This window comes from Pongo pygmaeus, chromosome 3, assembly GCF_028885625.2.
Source record: "Pongo pygmaeus isolate AG05252 chromosome 3, NHGRI_mPonPyg2-v2.0_pri, whole genome shotgun sequence".
Taxonomy (NCBI): domain Eukaryota; kingdom Metazoa; phylum Chordata; class Mammalia; order Primates; family Hominidae; genus Pongo; species Pongo pygmaeus.
This window is the reverse complement of record NC_072376.2, coordinates 166,357,151-166,376,628: the sequence shown is the minus strand read 5'-3', so window position 1 is coordinate 166,376,628 and position 19,478 is coordinate 166,357,151. Positions and strand designations below refer to the sequence as shown.

Below are 19,478 nucleotides of genomic sequence, written 5' to 3'. Positions count from 1 at the left end.
TGCACCTGTGCCAGTAACCTCCGCAACTATACATTGAGGATGTATCTCTTTCTAGAAGGAACTCCCTAAATGTTCAGAATGATGTAACTACCTTCTATTGATCACATACTCTATACTAGAGCACGGAGTTAATTGCTGTGTCTACCTTATTTCTCTTAATTCTCCAAGCACGCTCAATGTCTGTGAGGCCAATTGTTATCTGCCTTCAAGAAAGAGGACACGAGCTGGGCGCGGTGGTTCATGCCTGTAATCCCAGCACTTTGGGAGGCCGAGGTGGGAGGATCACTTGAGTCTAGGAGTTTGAGACCAGCCTGGGCAATGTGGTGAAATTCCATCTCCAAAAAAAAAAAATACAAAAGTTAGCCGGGCATGGTGTCATGTGCCTGTAGTCCCAGCTGCTCAGGAGGCTGAGGTGGGAGGATTGCTGGAGCCTGGGAAGTCGAGGCTGCAGTGAGCTGTGATTTTACCACCGCACTCCAGCCTGGGCAACAGAATGAGACCTTGTCTCAAAAAGAAAAAAAAAAAGGACATGAATGAAGTCTTAGAAATGTTAAGTAACTTGCCTAACTTTATATAGTTAGAGCCAGAACTTGAACCTAAGCTGGCTTTACTCCAAATCCACTTATTCTATACTCTTTTCCAGAGATTTGAGGAACATTTCCAACAGCTTATTTAGTTTCCCAGTTAACAGCTTTAACTAAGGCAATAATCATCGCCTGCAATGAATGGACTGGATTAACTCATTCAAGAAATATTAAGTGCCTTCTATGTGGACCATTCAAGGAGGAAGGTGCTAGAAATGCAGTGGATACAAGACATCCAAACATGAAGATTTGGGTAACTTTATGCAGATGACCAGTGCCAGAGGAATGTACATACCTTACTTTGTTATTTAGTTCAGAGTAAGAGCTGAAGGGTGGTTTCTGTGACCTGGAATTATCACAGAAGGCCTCATCAAGGAGGTTGGACTTAAGCTGTGCCTTGAAGAAATGGGTTTAGATAGAGGGCATTTCTGATGGAGGGCTCACGGAAGCACATTTGCATGCTAATGATTTTTAAAATTTAGAGTGGAAGTTGAAAATACTGGGGCCAGAAGGTGCAGAGACCTCTAGAATTTGTTATAATTTAGTTTTTTGAACAAATAATCATAATTTTAAAAATTTATAAACAGGAATGAAGGAAAAATCCCTCCACTTCACATAAATAACCACTGTTAGTCATCTTTCCATGCATCCTTTTTCCTGTGAACAGATAAGCAATTATAAATATATATGTATATATGTTTAGTATATGTATTCTTATTCTCCCCTTTACTTATTAAAAGTTAGCATATGGCCTGCAAAAATTTCAAACAGTAAAAATTTACTTTATACATGTATCTACTTTACTATTTAAAATGACTACATTTACTTATTTAATATAAGGGTGTTTCCCAGTGTGGTTTTACCAAACAAATATCAAGCATTGGGGGTCCAGAATAGGGGCAGTAACTTCCAGAGGTAAACTCACCAGAATCCATTTTCTGACCACAGAAACAAAGCATGGGTTTAGGGTGACGAATGCTCCTCGTCAGTGTTGCCATAATGCCTTGTATGCACCACGCCCTGGCTTTCTTCGTTTTTTTTTTTTTTTTTTTTTTTTTTTTTGAGATGGAGTTTTGCTCTTGTTGCCCAGGCTGGAGTGCAGTGGTGCGATCTCCGTTCACTGCAACCTCTGACTCCCGGGTTCAGGCAATTCTCCAGCCTCAGCCTCCTGGGTAGCTGGGATTACAGCGGCCTGCCACCACCCCTGGCTAATTTTTTTTGTATTTTTAGTAGAGATGAGGTTCCACCATGTTGGCCAGGCTCATCTTGAATTCCTGACCTCAGGTGATCCACCCACCTTGGCCTCCCAAAGTGCTGGGATTACAGGCATGAGCCACTGCACCTGGCCTTTCTTCATAATTTTATAATGATCTGTTTGTGTCTGCCTCATCCACCTGATGGTGAGTTCTTTGAGGCAAGGACTACGGAGCTCCCTCATCTTTGTGGCATCAACATCTAATATAATGCTTGGCAAATATAATATTTGATATTAAATGGCTGTTCAAGTGACTTAATGGCTGTTCAAATGACTTAATGGAGAAAAACATTTGTTGAATGACTGTGAATAACATGTATAACGAATGATTTAGATTTAGCTGATCCTTAGGGTATCAGAATATCAGGAGAAAGAATGGTATTTATTCCATCTGGCAATAGAGTTTGACGAAACACCGTGGAGATGTGTTAAGAAAGATCACGCAGTAGAGAAGAGGAGAGCGAATGAAGATATTGGGAGAGGAGGAGGAGAAAAACGAAGCAAGGTCTTGGAGCACCCCCAAGGGAGCTGGGGTCATGGGCAATGGTGGAGAGTTTGGCCTGAACAGGAAGTATGGATGTGAAAATAATTTTGGGTACAGAGATTAGTAAATTGAGATTATGCTTAAAGAGCTCAAATTTTAAAAGAAAACAAAAATTTTCTTTTCTTTTTTTTTTTTTTTGAGACGGCGTCTCGCTCTGTCACTTAGGCTGGAGTGCAGTGGCGCGATCTCGGCTCACTGCAAACTCCGCCTCCCGGGTTCATGCCATTCTCCTGCCTCAGCCTACTGAGTAGCTGGGACTACAGGTGCCCGCCATCTGCCCGGCTAATTTTTTGTATTTTTAGTAGAGACGGGGTTTCACCGTGTTATCCAGGATGGTCTCGATCTTCTGACCTCGTGATCTGCCCGCCTCGGCCTCCCAAAGTGCTGGGATTACAGGCGTAAGCCACCACTCTTGGCCAAAAATTTTCTTTTTTCTTTTTTTTTTTTTTTTTGAGACGGAGTCTCGCTATCGCCCAGGCTGGAGTGCGGTGGCGCGATCTCGGCCTGCAGGCTTCGCCCCTCAGGGTTCACGCCATTCTCCTGCCTCAGCCTCCCGCGTAGCTGGGACTACAGGCGCCCGCCACCTCGCCCGGCTAATTTTTTGTATTTTTGGTAGAGACGGGGTTTCACTGTGTTAGCCAGGATGGTTTCGATCTCCTGACCTCGTGATCCGCCTGCCTCGGCCTCCCAAAGTGCTGGGATTACAGGCATGAGCCACTGCGAAAAATTTTCTTTTAAATAGAAAAAAATTGAGGAAAGTGTGGTTGAGTAAAGAGGCCTGAGTGGCAAATGTTTGACATAGTTGTAGGGACTGAGAGGAAAGCTGATTGAAATGTAACAGCTACCTTACAGCCCTTCTGGAATAAGGGCAATTATATTAACTCAAGTAAAGGCATTGATAAGCAATGTTGAGAGTCCATTTAACCTGGAAATTATGAAATTGTAGTTCTTTTATGTCAAGAACCTTGTGAGGTGCTATGGGCCTACAGAGATGAAAATCAACAAGCCCTCAAGGAGCTTTTATCTGCAAGGAGAAGGCCATCTGTCCCTTCAAAATATATTTAATTCCAACATACCACCTTACTCCTAAAGTGACCTTATTATAACATCGTTAACACTGCAATGTAGTTGTCACTGCTTCTAAATATTCTGTTGAAATATGTGAAAAGTTAACTTTTTTTTTTTTGAGACAGGGTCTTACTCTGTCACCCAGGTTGGAGTGCAGTGGCACAATCACAGCTCACTGCAGCCTCAACCTCCCCAGGCTCAGGTGATCCTCCCACCTCAGCCTCCCAAGTAGCTGGGACTACAGGCGCACACCACCACACCAGGCTAATTTTTATATTTTTAGTAGAGACTGGGTTTCACTATGTTGGCGAGGCTAGTCTCACATTCCTGGGCTCCTCCTGCCTCAGCCTCCCAGAGTGCTGGGATTATAGGTGTGAGCCACTGTGCCTGGCCCATACTGTCTTTTTAAAAAATTTAGTTCTAAACAAAAATTTATTTATCCTACTTTCCTGCTGAAGATATAGCACTTTCAATTATGGTTATGCAAAATAATTTTATTCCCTGAAGCTGTGTTACATTAAAGATTGACACTTTTCCAAAAAAGAAGTTATTTTTCTGGATCTTATTAAGGTAAGCATCGTTATAAAAACTATATTTTTATCTGTAACAAACAGACAGGCCTTTTTGATCTTTGTACATATAAACATTTTGTTAGGGTACTTAAAGGCAAAATAATTGTTCCAGTTGACCTAAGAATCAAATCAAATCTAAGCAAGTTAAATTCAGTCAGGTGTGAGTTTCCAGAGCTCACAGGAAACACATGCAAGCAAGAAGTACATTTACTTAAACACGGCAACAACCACAACTGGACAGAAAAAAGCCGCACATCTGTTCAATTTAAATGAGTTAAAAGTTCCCATAGTTACTTTTCAAAATGTTGTGAGAAATATGATGCCTTCCAAGTTCAGGCTTGCAAAACAGCTCACCCTTTCTGCATTAGATCCAGTCTCCAAATTGGTAACTTATATTCTAAAGAGGTTTTCCAGAAAGCATTTGGGATTTAACTTTAGAAAGCCATTTTTTTTTCTTTCATGAAACAGTGTCTCGCTCTGTCACCCAGGCTGGAGTACCGTGGTGCGATCATGGTTCACTACAGCCTTGACCTCCTAGGCTCAAGCAGTCCTCCCACTTCAGCCTCCTGAGTGGCTGGGATTATTATAGGCATGGGACACCATGCCTACCTAATTTTTGTATTTTTTGTAGAGATGGGTTTTCACCATGTTGGCCAAGCTTGTCTTGAACTGCTGAGCTCAAGTGATCTGCCTGCCTTGGGTTCCCAAAGTGCTGAAATTACAGGTGTGAGCAACTGCGCCCAGCCTAGAAAGCCAATTTTTAACCTAAAGACATATAAATATTCATTACAAATTTTCTTCTGCATTAATTAATTCCAACTAAAAGGCAGTTTTTTTTTTTTTGAGACAGAGTCCCGCTCTGTTGCCCAGGATGGAGTGCAGTGGTGTGATCTCGGCTCACTGCAAGCTCCGCCTCCTGGATTCACGCCATTCTCCTGCCTCAGCCTCCGGAGTAGCTGGAACTACAGGCACCCGCCACCATACCCGGCTAATTTTTTGTATTTTTAGTAGAGACAGGGTGTCACTGTTTTAGCCAGGATGGTCTCGATCTCCTGACCTCGTGATCTGCCCGTCTCAGCCTCCCAAAGTGCTGGGATTACAGGCATGAGCCACTGCGCCTGGCCAAAAGGCAAGGTTTTTTTTGTTTTTGTTTTTGTTTTTTCTTTTTTGAGACAGAGTCTTATTCTGTCACTCAGGAGTGCAGTGGCATAATCATGGCTCACTGCAGCATTATACTCCTGGGTTTAAATGATTCTCTTGCCTCCCGAGTAGCTAGAACTACAGGCACACACCAATACACCCAAATAGATTCTTTAAATTTTTTGTAGAGACAGGGTCTCATTATGTTGCCCAGGCTGGTCTTTAACTCCTGGACTCAAGCGATCCACTTGCCTTGGCCTCCCAAAGTGCTGGGATTACAGGCATAATCCTCCGCATAGGACCCTAAAAGGTAGTATTTTTAACAAATTTTTTTTTTTTTTTTTTTTTTGAGACGGAGTCTCACTCTGTTGCCCAGGCTTGAGGGCAGTGGCGCGATCTCGGCTCACTGCAACCTCCGCTTCCCAGGTTCAAGCGATTCTCCTGCCTCAGCCTCTGGAGTAGCTGGGACTATAGATGCCTGCCACCACACCTGGCTAATTTTTGTATTTTTAGTAGAGACAGGGTTTCACCATATTGGCCAGGCTGGTCTCGAACTCCTGACCTTGTGATCTGCTCGCCTCGTCCTTCCAAAATGCTGGGATTACAGGCATGAGCCACCGTGCCTGGCCAATAAATATGTTTTTTATAATAGATACCCAGCTCATTTTATATAAATCTTTTTTTTTTTTTTTGAAGGAGTCTTGCTCTGATACCAAGGCTGGAGTGCAGTGGCGCGATCTCAGCTCACGGCAACCTCTGCCTCCCGGGTTCAAGTGATTCTCCTGCCTCAGCCTCCAGAGTAGCTGGGAGTACAGGCATGCACTACCAGGCCCAGCTAATTTTTGTATTTTTAGTAGAGATGGGGTTTTGCTGTGTTGGCCAGGCTGATCTTGAACTCCTGACCTCAGGTGATCTGACCACCTCGGCTTCCCAAAGTGCTGGGATTACAGTCATGAGCCACTGTGCCCAGCCCACAAATCTTTTTAATAAAAAACTTACTTAAGAGTTCATTTCTGAAACCCGTTGGAAAAAGCAATTTTAAAAGTCCTCAAAGCCATTACCTTTCCTCTTCTTCTCTATAAAATTCAGCTCTGTCTCACATCTCACATTCCTTTTAGAGGATCAAGTCTTTCTGAATATGGACTCTTTTTTTCTTTTTTGTCAAGGAATTCATCCTTAGATTTCCCACAAATGTGCAAACAGATATATTTAGAAATGTTCTCTGAGGCCAGACAAGGTGGCTTACGCCTGTAATCCCAGCTCTTTGGGAAGCTGAGGTAGGAGGATCACCTGAGCCCAGGAGTTCAAGACTGGCCTGGGCAAGATAGAGAGATTCCCCATCTCCACAGATAATTTAAAAATTAGCCAGGTGTGGTGGCATGAGCTGTGATCATGTCACTGCACCTCAGCCTGGACAACAGAGCAAGACCGTATCAAAAAAAAAAAAAAAGAAAAAGAAAAAAAAGAAAGGAGTTCTTGAAAATATTGTCTGAAATACCAAGAAACTGAAAACAAACCAAATGTTCATCAATTTTGGTTTAATAAACTACAGTATATCTTTATGAAGAAATACTATATAGCAAGTAAGACAAACGAGGTAAATCTATGACTAATATGTGAAGATGTCTAATAATCATTCTATTGACTGTTTTTTGAATGAGGGTCATTAATTTATTTCTTATATTTTGAATGGAAGTCTCTGCTGCCCTGGCTGGAGTGCAGTGGCGCGGTCATGGCTCACTGCAGTCTTGAACTCCTGGGCTCAACTGATCATCCCACTTTGGCCTCCCAAAGCTGCGATTACAGGCATGAACCACTGTAACTGGCTCAGTAACAGTTTTAAATGAAAGATAAAACAATGTTGACCAATATGTACAGAATGATCTAATTTTTGTTTTTGTTCTTGTTTTAAAATTATAGTTAAGTATCTTTTTTTTTTTTTTTTTTTTTCCCTGAGATGGAGTCTCACTCTGTCACCCAGGCTGGAGTGCAGTGGCGTGATCTCGGCTCACTGCAACCTCTGCCCTCTAAGTTCAAGCGATTCTCCTGCCTCAGCCTCCCGAGTAGCTGGGATTACAGGCGCCTACCACTGTGCCTGGCTAATTTTTTGTATTTTTAGTAGAGACAGGGTTTCACCATCTCGGCCAGGCTGGTCTTGAACTCCTGACCTCGTGATCCACCTGCCTCGGCCTCCCAAAGTGCTGGATTACAGGCGTGAGCCACCGCGCCCGGCCTATAGTTGAGTATCTTTAGAGACCAAATAGTCCCAATGCTACATAAATTGTTTCGGGACATATGAAAGAAAAACTTCTAAATATATATATGTATATGTGTGTGTGTGTGTGTGTGTGTGTATATATATATATATATATATATATATATATATATTAGATGGAGTCTCGCTCTGTTGCCCAGGCTGGAGTGCAGTGATATGATCTTGGCTCACTGCCACCTCCGCCTCCCTGGTTCAAGCAATTCTCCTACCTCAGTCTCCCTAGTAGCTGGGATTACAGGCGCACACCACCACGCCCGGCTAATTTTTGTATTTTTAGTAGAGACGGGGTTTCACCATGTTGGCCAGGCTGCTCTTGAACTCCTGACCTCAGGATCTGCCCGCCTTGGCCTCCCAAAGTGCTGGGATTACAGGCGTGAGCCACCACGCCCGGCCTCCACTACAGTTTTATGAGTAATATTAGCCAATGCAAATGGATAAGAGAAAACAATTAGAAGGATAAGATTTAAAGAGAATTAAAACTATGTCCATTTGAAGATTATGCCTGGAAAAAGATTATACCTGGAAAAAGACAATATACCTGAAAATTTTCAGAGAATTAATTATAAAATAACTGAACAAACAAGAATTTAACAAGAAGCAGAGTATAAAAGTAATGTGCAAAATCAATAGGCTTCAGATACATAAATAAGGCTAACTAGGAGAAAAAATGGAAGAGAACACCCCATTTAGAATGGCAACAACAACAACAACAAAATACTTAGGAATATATATGAGAAATGTGAAAAATCTATGTGAAGAAAATGACAAAACTACCAGAAAAAATAAAAATGTACTTGAGCAAATAGAAAGGAATCCCTTTTTCTTGGATAGAATGTCTCATCATTATCAAGATATCAGTTCTCCTTAATTTATAAATGTAATATAATCTCAATAAAACACAGAGCCAATTTTTTTTTTTTTAAGAAGAGAAGAGGAGACTTTATTTCTTAGGATTACAGCCTCAAGGCAGGTATTTTTCCTGGAATTAGAAAGTTGAAACTAAAGTTTGAGCTCAAGTCAGTTTGTCAACTCAGAACAAAACTTAAAGGAGAAAGCATGCTTGTATCCCTCTAATACATGAACTCACTACCTTATAATCCTATTGAGGCAGTCCTACTTACCTCTAGCTGATTTGCTGCCATATGGAATGAAGACTTAGGGTTGCCAAATCATCCAGTTTCCAAAAGAAGCTGAATATCTCAATTTGCAAGTGACATTTTACAGTCTGAATATATTTGCAACTAATTTAAATGAAAAATAAAATACATTTTGGGAAAAATAAAATACATCTTGCAGATCATATCTACTTCACAGGCTGTTTTTGACCTTTCAGGGATTGGTAAACTTTTTCTGGAAAGGGTCAAATGGCAAACATTTTAGGCTTTGTAGGCCACTACCAGTCTCTGTCCCATATTCCTGTTTATTTTTATATCATTAAAAAATGTAAAAAGACAGCAAAAATAGACCTTGGGTTTGGCCCTCAGTGTGGTAATTTACTAATCTTGGTTAACAGAAACCATTAGCCTTGAGATTCGACAATGAGTACCTTGGAAGGAGACAGCCAGCCACTTCCATCTCTGACCTCTATCTCTTAGTTTTTCTTGTTTTTTTTTTTGGAGTCTCGCTTTGCCACCCAGGCTATACTATAATGGCATGACCTTGGCTCACTGCAACCTCTGCCTCCTGGATTCGAGGATTCTCCTGACTCAGCCTCCTGAGTAGCTGGGATTACAGGCGCCCACCACTACACCCAGCTAATTTTTGGATTTTTAGTGGAGATGGGGTTTCACCATGTTGGCCAGGCTGGTCTTGAACTCCTGACCTCAGGTGATCCGCCTGCCTTGGCCTCCCAAAGTGGTGGGATTACAGGTGTGAGCCACTATGCCCGGCCTTCTCTCACAATTTTTTTTTTAAACTTATGCTGGGATAAGTATAATATATAGATTCACTGCAGTGGGTCATTTTGTAATGCAGTGCTTTTTCTTTCTGGCAAATAAACAATATCCAGAAGCATATCCTGAAAGGGAGTTTATGCATAATATTGCGATGTCATCCCACCATCTGTCACATTTTAACTGCTCTTACAGATGATACCATATCAACTGAAAAATGTTTTCTAGATACTTTACTTCAGTCATGGCTCTCAAAAAACAGTATTATCAGATTTACAGTTTAGACTTTTCTGCTCAAGAATTATTAGGGTGGTTCTTGCTTGTTGGCTGGCAGCTATACTCATTTCCTTTTTTAACCCTTTAAAGAGAATCATGTTTCTGTTTTTCTTTAGAGACAGGATCTCATTCTATTGCCCAGGTTGGAGTGCAGTGGGGCAATCACAGCTCACTGTGGCCTCAAACTCCTGGGCTCAGGTGATGCTCCTGCCTCAGCCTCCTGTTAGCTGGGACTACAAGTGTGTGCCACCACAACTGGCTTTTTTTTTTCATAGAGATGGGGTCCTGCTATGTTGCCCAGGCTGGTCTCAAACTCCCGGCCTCAAGGGATCCTCCCACCTGGCCCTCACAAAGCACTGGGAACTATAGGTGTGAGCCACTGTGCATGTCTGAAAATCATGTTTGATAAAGTAAAGAACAATAGCATATATTTCTGAGACATGCCAAGAACTGTATAATCCCACTAGATTAATGATGTGGTAAACATCAGGAGAAAAGTCTTACCCAATTCGTCCTTACAGAGTGCTTTGGTCCTGGTCTAACCTCAGAACAGACATTTCACGGATTTGATCTGGCCTTGGACAATTGTGAAACTTACCAGGAGACTGTAAAAACTTTTTTAGAATCCCTTAAGAATAGGACAGATATTATTTGAGATTTAAAAAAAAAACATGTAAAAGAGGTTGATAAGATGCCTTTTAAACTTCACAATTCATTGAAAAGACACTGGGATTATCATTTATAGCATGATTTACTGAATCAAATTTGGTCCTGGATAGCTTGTAATATGATTCTAGGTTTACCCAAGTTGTCCTAAATCTTCAAATCAGTAACAAAACCAACCCAAGACTAAGGATTATCTTGAGCTTAGCTAGACTCATGCTCCTGGGCTGCTGCTTTTCTTTTTTCTATTTAAAAGACAGGGTCTCACTATGCTGCCCAGGCTGGCCTCGAACTTCTGGGCTCAAGCAGTCCTCCCACCTCTACCTCCTCCACAGCTGGGTGATACGGTTTGGCTGTGTCCCCACCCAAACCTCATCTTGAATTGTAGTTCCTATAATCCCCACTTATCATGAGAGACACCCGGTGAAAGGTAATTGAATCATGGGTCAGTTACCCCCATGCTGCTGTTCTCGGGATAGTGGTTGAGTTCTCACAAGAGCTGATGGTTTTACAAGGGGCTTTCCCCTCTTTTGCTTGGCACTTCTCCTTGCTGCTGTCACGTGAAGGACATGTTTGCTTCCCCTTCCGCCATGATTGTAAGTTTCCTGAGACCTCCCCTGCCATGCTGAACTGTGAGTCAATTAAACCTCTTTCCTTTATAAATTACCCAGACTGGGGTATGTCTTTATTAGCAGCGTGAGAACAGACTAATACACTGGGACTACTGGCACAGGCTACCATGCCTGGCTTCCTGCCTTCTTAACTAGTATCTCGAACTTCAGGTGAGAATAAACTCAAATACAGCTCTTAAAGATTAACGACAGTCATGGACAGGAGCAGGTAAGTCAACTGTTTAACAGACAGCCAGTGGTTAAACACAGCCAGCATTAAAGATGAAGTTATGTAAAGGATGATGAACTGTATATTAAAAACAAAGACGCCAAATATTGAAGAGTGATCACTCCCTAAGTACTTCACTACATTTTACCGTTCCCTGTGCTGTTGAGTTTTATTATCTACTGCATCTGTATGGTGGAGGTACTACATAATGGTGTGCTGCCGAGCGTCTCTTCCCCTTCTCTACTGGCATCGCACTGGTAACCTCAGATTGGCTATGCTGGCAGTACTTACACCACGCAAGTAGGCAAACACTGTAAGTCAGCTTCCCTCTTCCAGAGAGCCAGCTATTAAACACTTAGCAGCACACTGCTGGCTAAAGAAAATGCTACAGCCTCTGGTTAGCTCATGTATAGACCCCCATCTCACTCACTCTCGCGCTAGCCCTATAGAGAACTAAATTCTTAAAAGTTATCTAAATATTAAACAGCATCTTTTAGAGATCATTGGAAATGGTTTTTTGAACACACATACCTCCTTTCTAAACAAGTATCTTTTATAATAATAGCAAATTAGGCCTGAGAAGTTTTGGAATTCCCACGATTAGTTTTAGAAAAATTGGTTATTTTTATTTTTTGTCCTCTGTCTCTTACATCAAATACTTTGTCAGAAGAGCTGTTGCCTAAGGCAACATAAACTGGCCTCATGAACAGATAGGCCAATTTGCTCCCCACCAACCTCCAGGAAGTGATTAAGTAGGCCCAGAGCAACTCCATGCAATACAAAGGCCAGATTCACTAACAAATGGTTTGGATGCCATTTGGGTCATTTCAGACATATGGAGTATTTCACTCGAGTTACTTAAAAGAATATCAAAATTAGACAATGTAAAAAAAATAAGCATGTGTGTAGAGGGCATTACATACGTTTTGATTTTATTTCTTTAGATGTGGAGTGCCTGCAAATTATCTAAATAGCCAAGCTGAACTGGAAAAAGATATATATATGGGATATGTCATTTTTAACCTATTCTTTTTTAGATAGCTGAAAAAAACCCTAAAATTCTATATAGCTGGTGATGTGTGCTATACAAAGACAACTACGGTCATGCACTGTTTAACAACAGTGTCAAGAACAGACTACATATATGATGGTGGTCCTATGAGATTATAATGGCACTGAAAAATTCCTACCACTTAGTGACATCGTAGCTGCGGCAGTGTCTTAGTGCAACACATTACTCACGTGTTTGTGGTGATGATGGTGTAAACTAACCTACTGCACTGCCAGCTGAATAAAAGTGTGGCAATACAAGTACGTATAGCACATAACACTTGATAATGATATTGACGATGTTACTGGTTTATGTATTTTCCATGTTTTTAGAGTGTACTCCTTTTACTTATTAAAAAGAAGTTCGGCCGAGTGCAGTGGCTCATGCCTGTAATCCCCGCACTTTGGGAGGCCAAGGTTGGCGGATCATCTGAGGTCAGGAGTTTGAGACCAGCCTGACCAACACGGAGAAACCCCATCTCTACTAAAAATACAAAATTAGCTGGGCAGGTGGTGCGTACCTATAATCCCAGCTACTCAGGAGGCTAAGGCAGAAGAATCGTTTGAACCCAGGAGTCGGAGGTTGCAGTGAGCTGAGATCGTGCCATTGCACTCCAGCCTGGGCGACAGAGCGAAACTCCGTCTCAAGGAAAACAAAAACAAAACAAAACAAAACAAAAAGCTCACTGTAAAACAGCCCCAGGCAGGTCCTTCGGGAGGTTTTCCAGAAGAAATTGTTTTCATAGGAGATGGCAGCTCCATGCACGTTATTGCCCCTGAAGACCTTCCTGTGGGACAGATTGTGGAGGTGGAAACAGTGATATTGGTGATCCTGACCCTGTGTAGGCCTACGCTAATGTGTGTGTTTGCCTTGGTTTTTAACAAAAAGTGTTTTTTTTTTTTTTTTGAGTCAGGGCTTCACTCTGTCATTCAGGCTGGAGTCAGTGGCATGATCTCACTGAATACAACTTCTGATTTCCAGGATCAAGCGATCCTCCCACCTCAGCCTCCCGAGTAGCTGGGACTACAGGTACGTACCACCACACCCAGCTAATTTTTATATTTCTTTGTATAGGCAGGGTTTCATCGTGTTGCCCAGGCTGGTCTCGAATTCCTGGGCTCAAGCGATCTGCCTGCCTCAGCCTCCCAAAGTGTTGGGATTACAAGTGTAAGCCACCACACACAGATAAATTTTTTTTTTTTTTTGAGACGGTGTTTCGCTCTTGTTGACGACTGGAGTGCAGTGGTGCGATCTCGGCCCACACAACCTCCACATCCCAGGTTCAAGTGATTCTCCTGCCTCAGCCTTCCCGAGTAGCTGGAATTATAGGCCCCCGCCACCATGCCTGGCTAATTTTTTCTTTTTTTTTAGTAGAGATGGAGTTTCACCACGTTGGCCAGGCTGGTTTCGAATCCCTGACCTCAGGTGATCCACCTGCCTTGGCCTCCCAAAGAGCTGGGATTACAGGCGTGGGCCACACCTGGCCTTAAAAATTTTTAAATATTTATTAATATTTAATTTTTATTAATAAAAATATTTTTGTACAGCTGTACATATTTTAAACTAAATGTTTTACAAGAGTCAAAACATTTAAAAATTTAAATTTATAAAGTAAAAAATTGTAGTAAGTTAAGGTTATTACAGGAAAAAAGTTTTATAAATTTAGTGTAGCCCAAGTGTACAGTGTTTACAAAGTCTAGAGTAGTGTGTAGTCATGTCCTAGGCCTTCACATTCACCCACTACTCACTCACTCAGAGCAACTGCTTTTTTTTTTTTTTTTGAGATGGAGTCTCACTCTGTCGCCCAGGCTGGAGTGCAGTTGTGCAATCTAGGCTCACTGCAACCTCTGCCTCCCGGGTTCAAGCGATTCTCCTGTCTCACCCTCCTTAGTAGCTGGGACTATCGGCACGTACCACCACGGCTGGCTAATTTTTGTATTTTCTTTTTTAGCAGACGGGGTTTCACCATGTTGGCCAGGATGGTCTCGATCTCTTGACCTCGTGATCCGCCCTTCTCGGCCTCCCAAGGTGCTGGGATTACAGGCATGAGCCACTGTACCTGGCCACTCAGAGCAACTTCTTGTCCTGCAAGCTCCATTTATGGTAAGTGCCCTTGACAGGTGTGCCATTTTTATCTTTTATACTGTATTTTTTTTTTTTTTTTTTGAGACAGAGTCTCACTCTGTTGCCCAGGATGGAGTGCAGTGGTGCATTCTTGGCTCACTGCAACCTCTGCCTCCTGGGTTCAAGCAATTCTTGTGCCTCAGCTTACCTGAGTAGCTGGGACTACAGGTGTGCGCCAGCACACTAACTTTTTTTATTTTTAGTAGAGACAGGGTTTTGCTATGTTGGCCTGGCTGGTCTCGAAGTCCTGACCTCAGGTCATGCACCTGCCTCGGCCTCCCAAAGTGCTGGGATTACAGGAGTTAGCCACTGCGCGCGGTCCTATACTGTGTTTTTACTATATTTTTTCTATGTTTAGATATGCAAATACTTACCATTGTGTTACAATTGCCTACAGTCTCCAGTACCATAATATGCTGTATAGGCTTGCAGCCTAGGAGCAATAGGCTATACCATCTAGTCTAGATGTGTAGTAGGCTATACCATCTAGCTTTATGTAAGTACACTTTGTAATGTTAGCACAATGACAAAATGGCTTAATGATGCATTCCTTAAAACATATCCCCATTGATAAGTAACACATGACTGTATATCATCTTATAAAAAGTGCATAAATCAGGACAAATGGCCATGCACTTGTTCTTTCCAATAGAAAGGTATCAAAAACTCAAAAGAAAAAAGTAGTTTTCATGTCTGAGGAATTACTACTTAACTAAATTTGAGGAATACCAACTTTCTGTATTTTTTTCTGTGGGAAATTTGCAAAGATAATGCAGAATACCGAGTTCAGTCACTGTTGGGAAATAGGAGAGCAGCCATTAGGATTTTAAAGGTTATTTCCAAGCATTTAGGTGTGTGTATATGTATGATGGATCCTTCAAATACACTTTTTTTTTTTTTTTTAGACAGAGTCTTGCTCTGTTGCCCAGGCTAAAGTACAGTGGCACAATCTCAGCTCACCGCAACCTCCACCTCCTGGGTTCAAGCAATTCTCCTGCCTCAGTCTCTCAAGTAGTTGAAATTACTTTTTGTATTTTTAAGAGAGACGGGGTTTTGCCATGTTGGCCAGGCTGGTCTTGAACTCCTGAGCTCAAGTGAAGCTGCCTCAGCTTCCCAAAGTGCTGGGATTACAAGCGCGAGTCACCATGCCCAGCCCAAATATACCCTTAATAGTTAATATTAACATTTAAGCAAAACTAAAGCATTATCACGTCATGGTTTTGATCTTAAAAAAAAAATCATTTGTAAATCTGCCTGGACTGAGATGGATGGATTTGTATTGTCCTACTTTGATGAGCACTGGGGGGATATGGTTATCATCCTGCTTTTGATCTACCAAAAGGGGTGAAGAACATCTGCATTTTACACTTTATTTAACATTAATAAAATGATAAACACAGTTACAGGCAAACGACAATTCAGTACACTTAGTTAGATAATAGTTTAAAATTTACATATTCACAAGCTTGTACATCCTTCACCACCATGGAATATTTTAGTCTATGTAGTCAAAGTCTTCTGGAATTCCAAAAGTTTTATCAATTTTATTTCCTTCAAACCCAAATTTTCTTTTGGCCCAAGATTTTATTGCGAATATGTTATCTATAAAGAAAATTGAGAAATAATTTTGAGAAAAACACAATCATAAAACATTTCAAGTATAATTATCTTCATTGTTCTTTTATTTCCTTCTATTAACTTTCAGATATATCAAAATAAGGAGTTTTCTGTATTTTTAAGAGTAATGGCAACTAATTAAAAAGTACTTAAGGCCAGGTGCGGTGGCTCATGCCTGTAATCCCAGCACTTTGGGAGGCCAAGGCAGGCGGATCATGAGGTCAGGAGTTTGAGACCAGCCTGGCCAATATGGTGAAAACCATCTCTACTAAAAATACAAAAATTAGCCGGGCATGGTTGGTGGCAGGCACCTGTAATCCCAGCTACTCGGGAGGCTGAGGCAGGAGAATCGTTTGAACCTGGGAGGCAGAGGTTGTGGTGAGCTGAGATCACACCATTGCACTCCAGCCTGGGCAACAGGAGTGACACTTTGTATCAAAAAAAAAAAAAGTATTTAAATACTATTTTGAACAAGTTAATAGATCTCATATTTAAAAATTCTGTAAGCTGCTTGCTGCTAAATACCAGACTTAAGAATAATAGAAAAACAGGGACAGGTTAATGGTGTCTCTTCTACATTTCCACAGCAGAGGCCAGGACGGTTGCCTCAGGAATTAAAGTTGCTCCTGTTCCCAAAGGGAATACATTCTCTCCAGACCCTTCTTCCTGTCCCACAGACAGTAATGGCTTCCAGACAATCAGGCCAGTACTAGGGAGAGGGGGTGGGGAGCAGGGAAAGGGGTTCTGTTAAGACTAAGAACAGAAATGTCCTCAGCATCTCCTGGGGGGATTTAAAATGCATTAACGACTTAAAAAAAGTGGTATGTCTACTTCAAGGGATTTATCCCAAGGAAATAAAACGAACTGTGTACAAGGACTTTTGGTCAAGGGTCTTTATCCCAGTGCCATAATAGAAAAAATAAAAGCAATCTAAATGTCTACTCGTCAGGAAGCTAGTGAGGGAGGCAGGACCGTGCCAGTGTGCTCACACTGGCTGCACTGGGGAGGTTGGGAGGAACAGTGGATTTTTTTTTCCTTTTTTTTTTTCCCTTGAGACAAGATCTTGCTTTGTCTCCCAGGCTGGAGGGCAGTGAGTGGTGCAATCTCAGCTCACTGCAGCCTCCACCTTCTAGGCTCAGGCAACCCTCCAACCTCAGCCCCATGAGTAGCAGAGACAAACAGGCGTAGGCCACCACACCCGGCAACTTTTGTATTTTTTGTAGGGATGAGGTTTCACCATGTTGCCCAGGCTGGTCTTGAACTCCAAGCCCAAGCAATCCACCCACCTCGGCCTCCCAAAATGCTGGGATTACAAGTGTGAGCCACTGTGTCCAGCCTTTCTTTTCTTAATTTCATACATTTCTTTAATTTACATACACAACCTTTATGATGAAAATGTATTACACACACAGAAAAAATAATGGTATAAGATTTTATAGCTTGTCAGAGTATTCTGTAAAACGTTAAACACTCTATTAGTAGTGATAATGAAGTAAAGGGTTAGAATAGGTTCTTCTGGAATGTTACGGGCTGAATCATTTCCCCCCAAATTTGTATGTTGAAGTCCTAGCCCCTACTACCTCAGAATGTTACTATATTGAAACAGATCTTTAAAGAGGTGATTAAGTTAAAATGAGGTCATTGGGGTGGGCCCTAATCCAGTAGGATTGGTGTCTTTATAAGAAAAGGATCACAAGGTCAAGAGATCGAGACCATCCTGGCCAACATAGTAAATCCTGTCTCTACTAACAATACAAAAAGATTAGCTGGACGTGGTGGCGTGCGCCTGTAGTCCCAGCTATTCCGGAGGCTGAGGCAGGGGAATTGCTTGAACCCGGGAGGCAGAGGTTGCAGTGAGCTGAGATTGTGCCACTGCACTTGAGCCTGGAGAGAAAGCAAGACTCCGTCTCAAAAAAAAAAAAAAAAAAAAAAAAAGGAAGAAAAGGATTGGCTGGTTGCGGTGGCTCATGCCTGTAATGCCAGCAATTTGTGGGGCTGAGGCAGGCAGATTGCCTGAGGTCAGGAGTTCGAGAGACCAGTCTGGCCAACATGGTGAAACCCCGTCTCTACTAAAAATACAAAAAAAATTAGCCGGGCATGGTGGCGTGCGCCTATAATCCCAACTACTCGGGAGGCTGAGGCAGGGAAATTGCTTGAACCAGGGAGGTGGAGGTTGCGGTGAGCTGAGATTGCACCACTGCACTCCAGCCTGGGCAACACAGCAAGACTCCATTTCAATAAAAAAAGGAAATTTGGACACATTGAGAGACACAGGAAAAACTGTGAGAGGACACAGGGAGAAGGAAGACCTACAGAAGAAACCAAACCTGCCAACATCTTGATCTTGAAATTTGATCCTCCAGGATGGTGAGAAAAATTTCTGTTGTTTAAGCCACCCTATCTGTGATGTTTTGTTCTGGCATCTCTAGCAAACTAATACATGGAGTTTGATCACTTTTTAAAATATTTTTTCTATGGAAGTTTATTTCCAAGTATCAAATATTGATAAACACCTTTCTGGAATGAATTTTATGGAGAATACTACTGCATCAAATAGAATAATGTTAACAAAATTAACTTCTTTCAATCAAAGTGTTGTGGAATGTCAACAGATATTAAAATGATCTTTACTCTTTGTAACAATCTAAAATGAATCTTTACTTTTCCTAACAACCTAAGAGAGAATGTTAAAATAACACCATAAGATATTCTAGGATAATTTTTACCAGTCTCTGCCCAACCAGTACATTCTTGCTAATCACATCCAAATGTTATGTCTGCTGCTACATAAGACAAGTATCAGGTACACTGCAGGTATTACAGAATGTGAAAAACCTATGCCTTCAAGTTGACATAAGAGTGAAAAAATAATTTATTACTAAACAATTACAAAGTGATAGGTGTCTCAGAGAGAAAAGGCCAAGTCTTACGTGTATAGCTTACAGGATAGGCTTCATGAATACAGAAAGATTTCTAGGAAATGAGAGAACAGATACAACAATGTAGGAAGCTTGCAGGGAACAAACTTCAAACCTGGATCAGAAATGAGAATGAGGCACCAGGGTAAGACTATTGAATAGCCTCTACAGGAAGGATTTCCTGATTCATAGGAGGATAAGAAACCATTTCATTATAAACATTTAAAGGTTAAAAGCAAGAAAAAGAACAAATAAAAACCTCTCCACAACAATGCCTAATGGACCAATTCAAAGAAGACTCTGATTAAACATTTCTTTGGGCCACTGGATGTTGGCCTTCAAGATAAAATGTCACTGAGAATCTTGATAGTTCATTCTCTGTCAAATAATTTCCCTATTTAATGTAGAAATTTTTATAAATGGATATAGAATAATTTTTTTTCTTTTAAAGAAACAACCTTAAGACTGGCAGAATTTCTGTTTGATTTATATGGTGGCACAGCAAAGATACCTATAGGAATAGGATGGGCAATATCATTTGCAATGAATCTAGGTTGGGCCCTCACAACACCTGTCCCTCTTCACTCGTTAAGATTCCTCTCATATGTGTTTACAAAAACCTCACCATCTTAATTGTTAAGCAAGGTTTCATATGATAT

At 41.5% G+C, this 19,478-nt stretch overlaps 1 protein-coding gene across 8 annotated transcripts in view; it reads right to left on the bottom strand.

Moving 5' to 3' along the window:
• Positions 1-15,463: 15,463 nt before the first annotated feature.
• MND1 (meiotic nuclear divisions 1) overlaps positions 15,464-19,478 on the bottom strand; it is a 70,667-nt gene continuing 66,652 nt past the window's right edge. For 5 of the 8 annotated variants that reach the window (XM_054484836.2, XM_054484833.2, XM_054484835.2 and 2 more), the window contains one exon: positions 15,801-15,886. Coding sequence is in view for 3 of the 8 variants with exons in the window: in XM_054484837.2 (XP_054340812.1) it covers positions 15,780-15,886 (107 nt within the window). In the remaining 5 variants the exon portion in view is untranslated. Of the gene's footprint in view, positions 15,887-19,478 lie in introns of all 8 variants that reach the window. The other 3 variants (XM_054484837.2, XM_063664217.1, XM_054484838.2) reach the window with 3 other exon arrangements.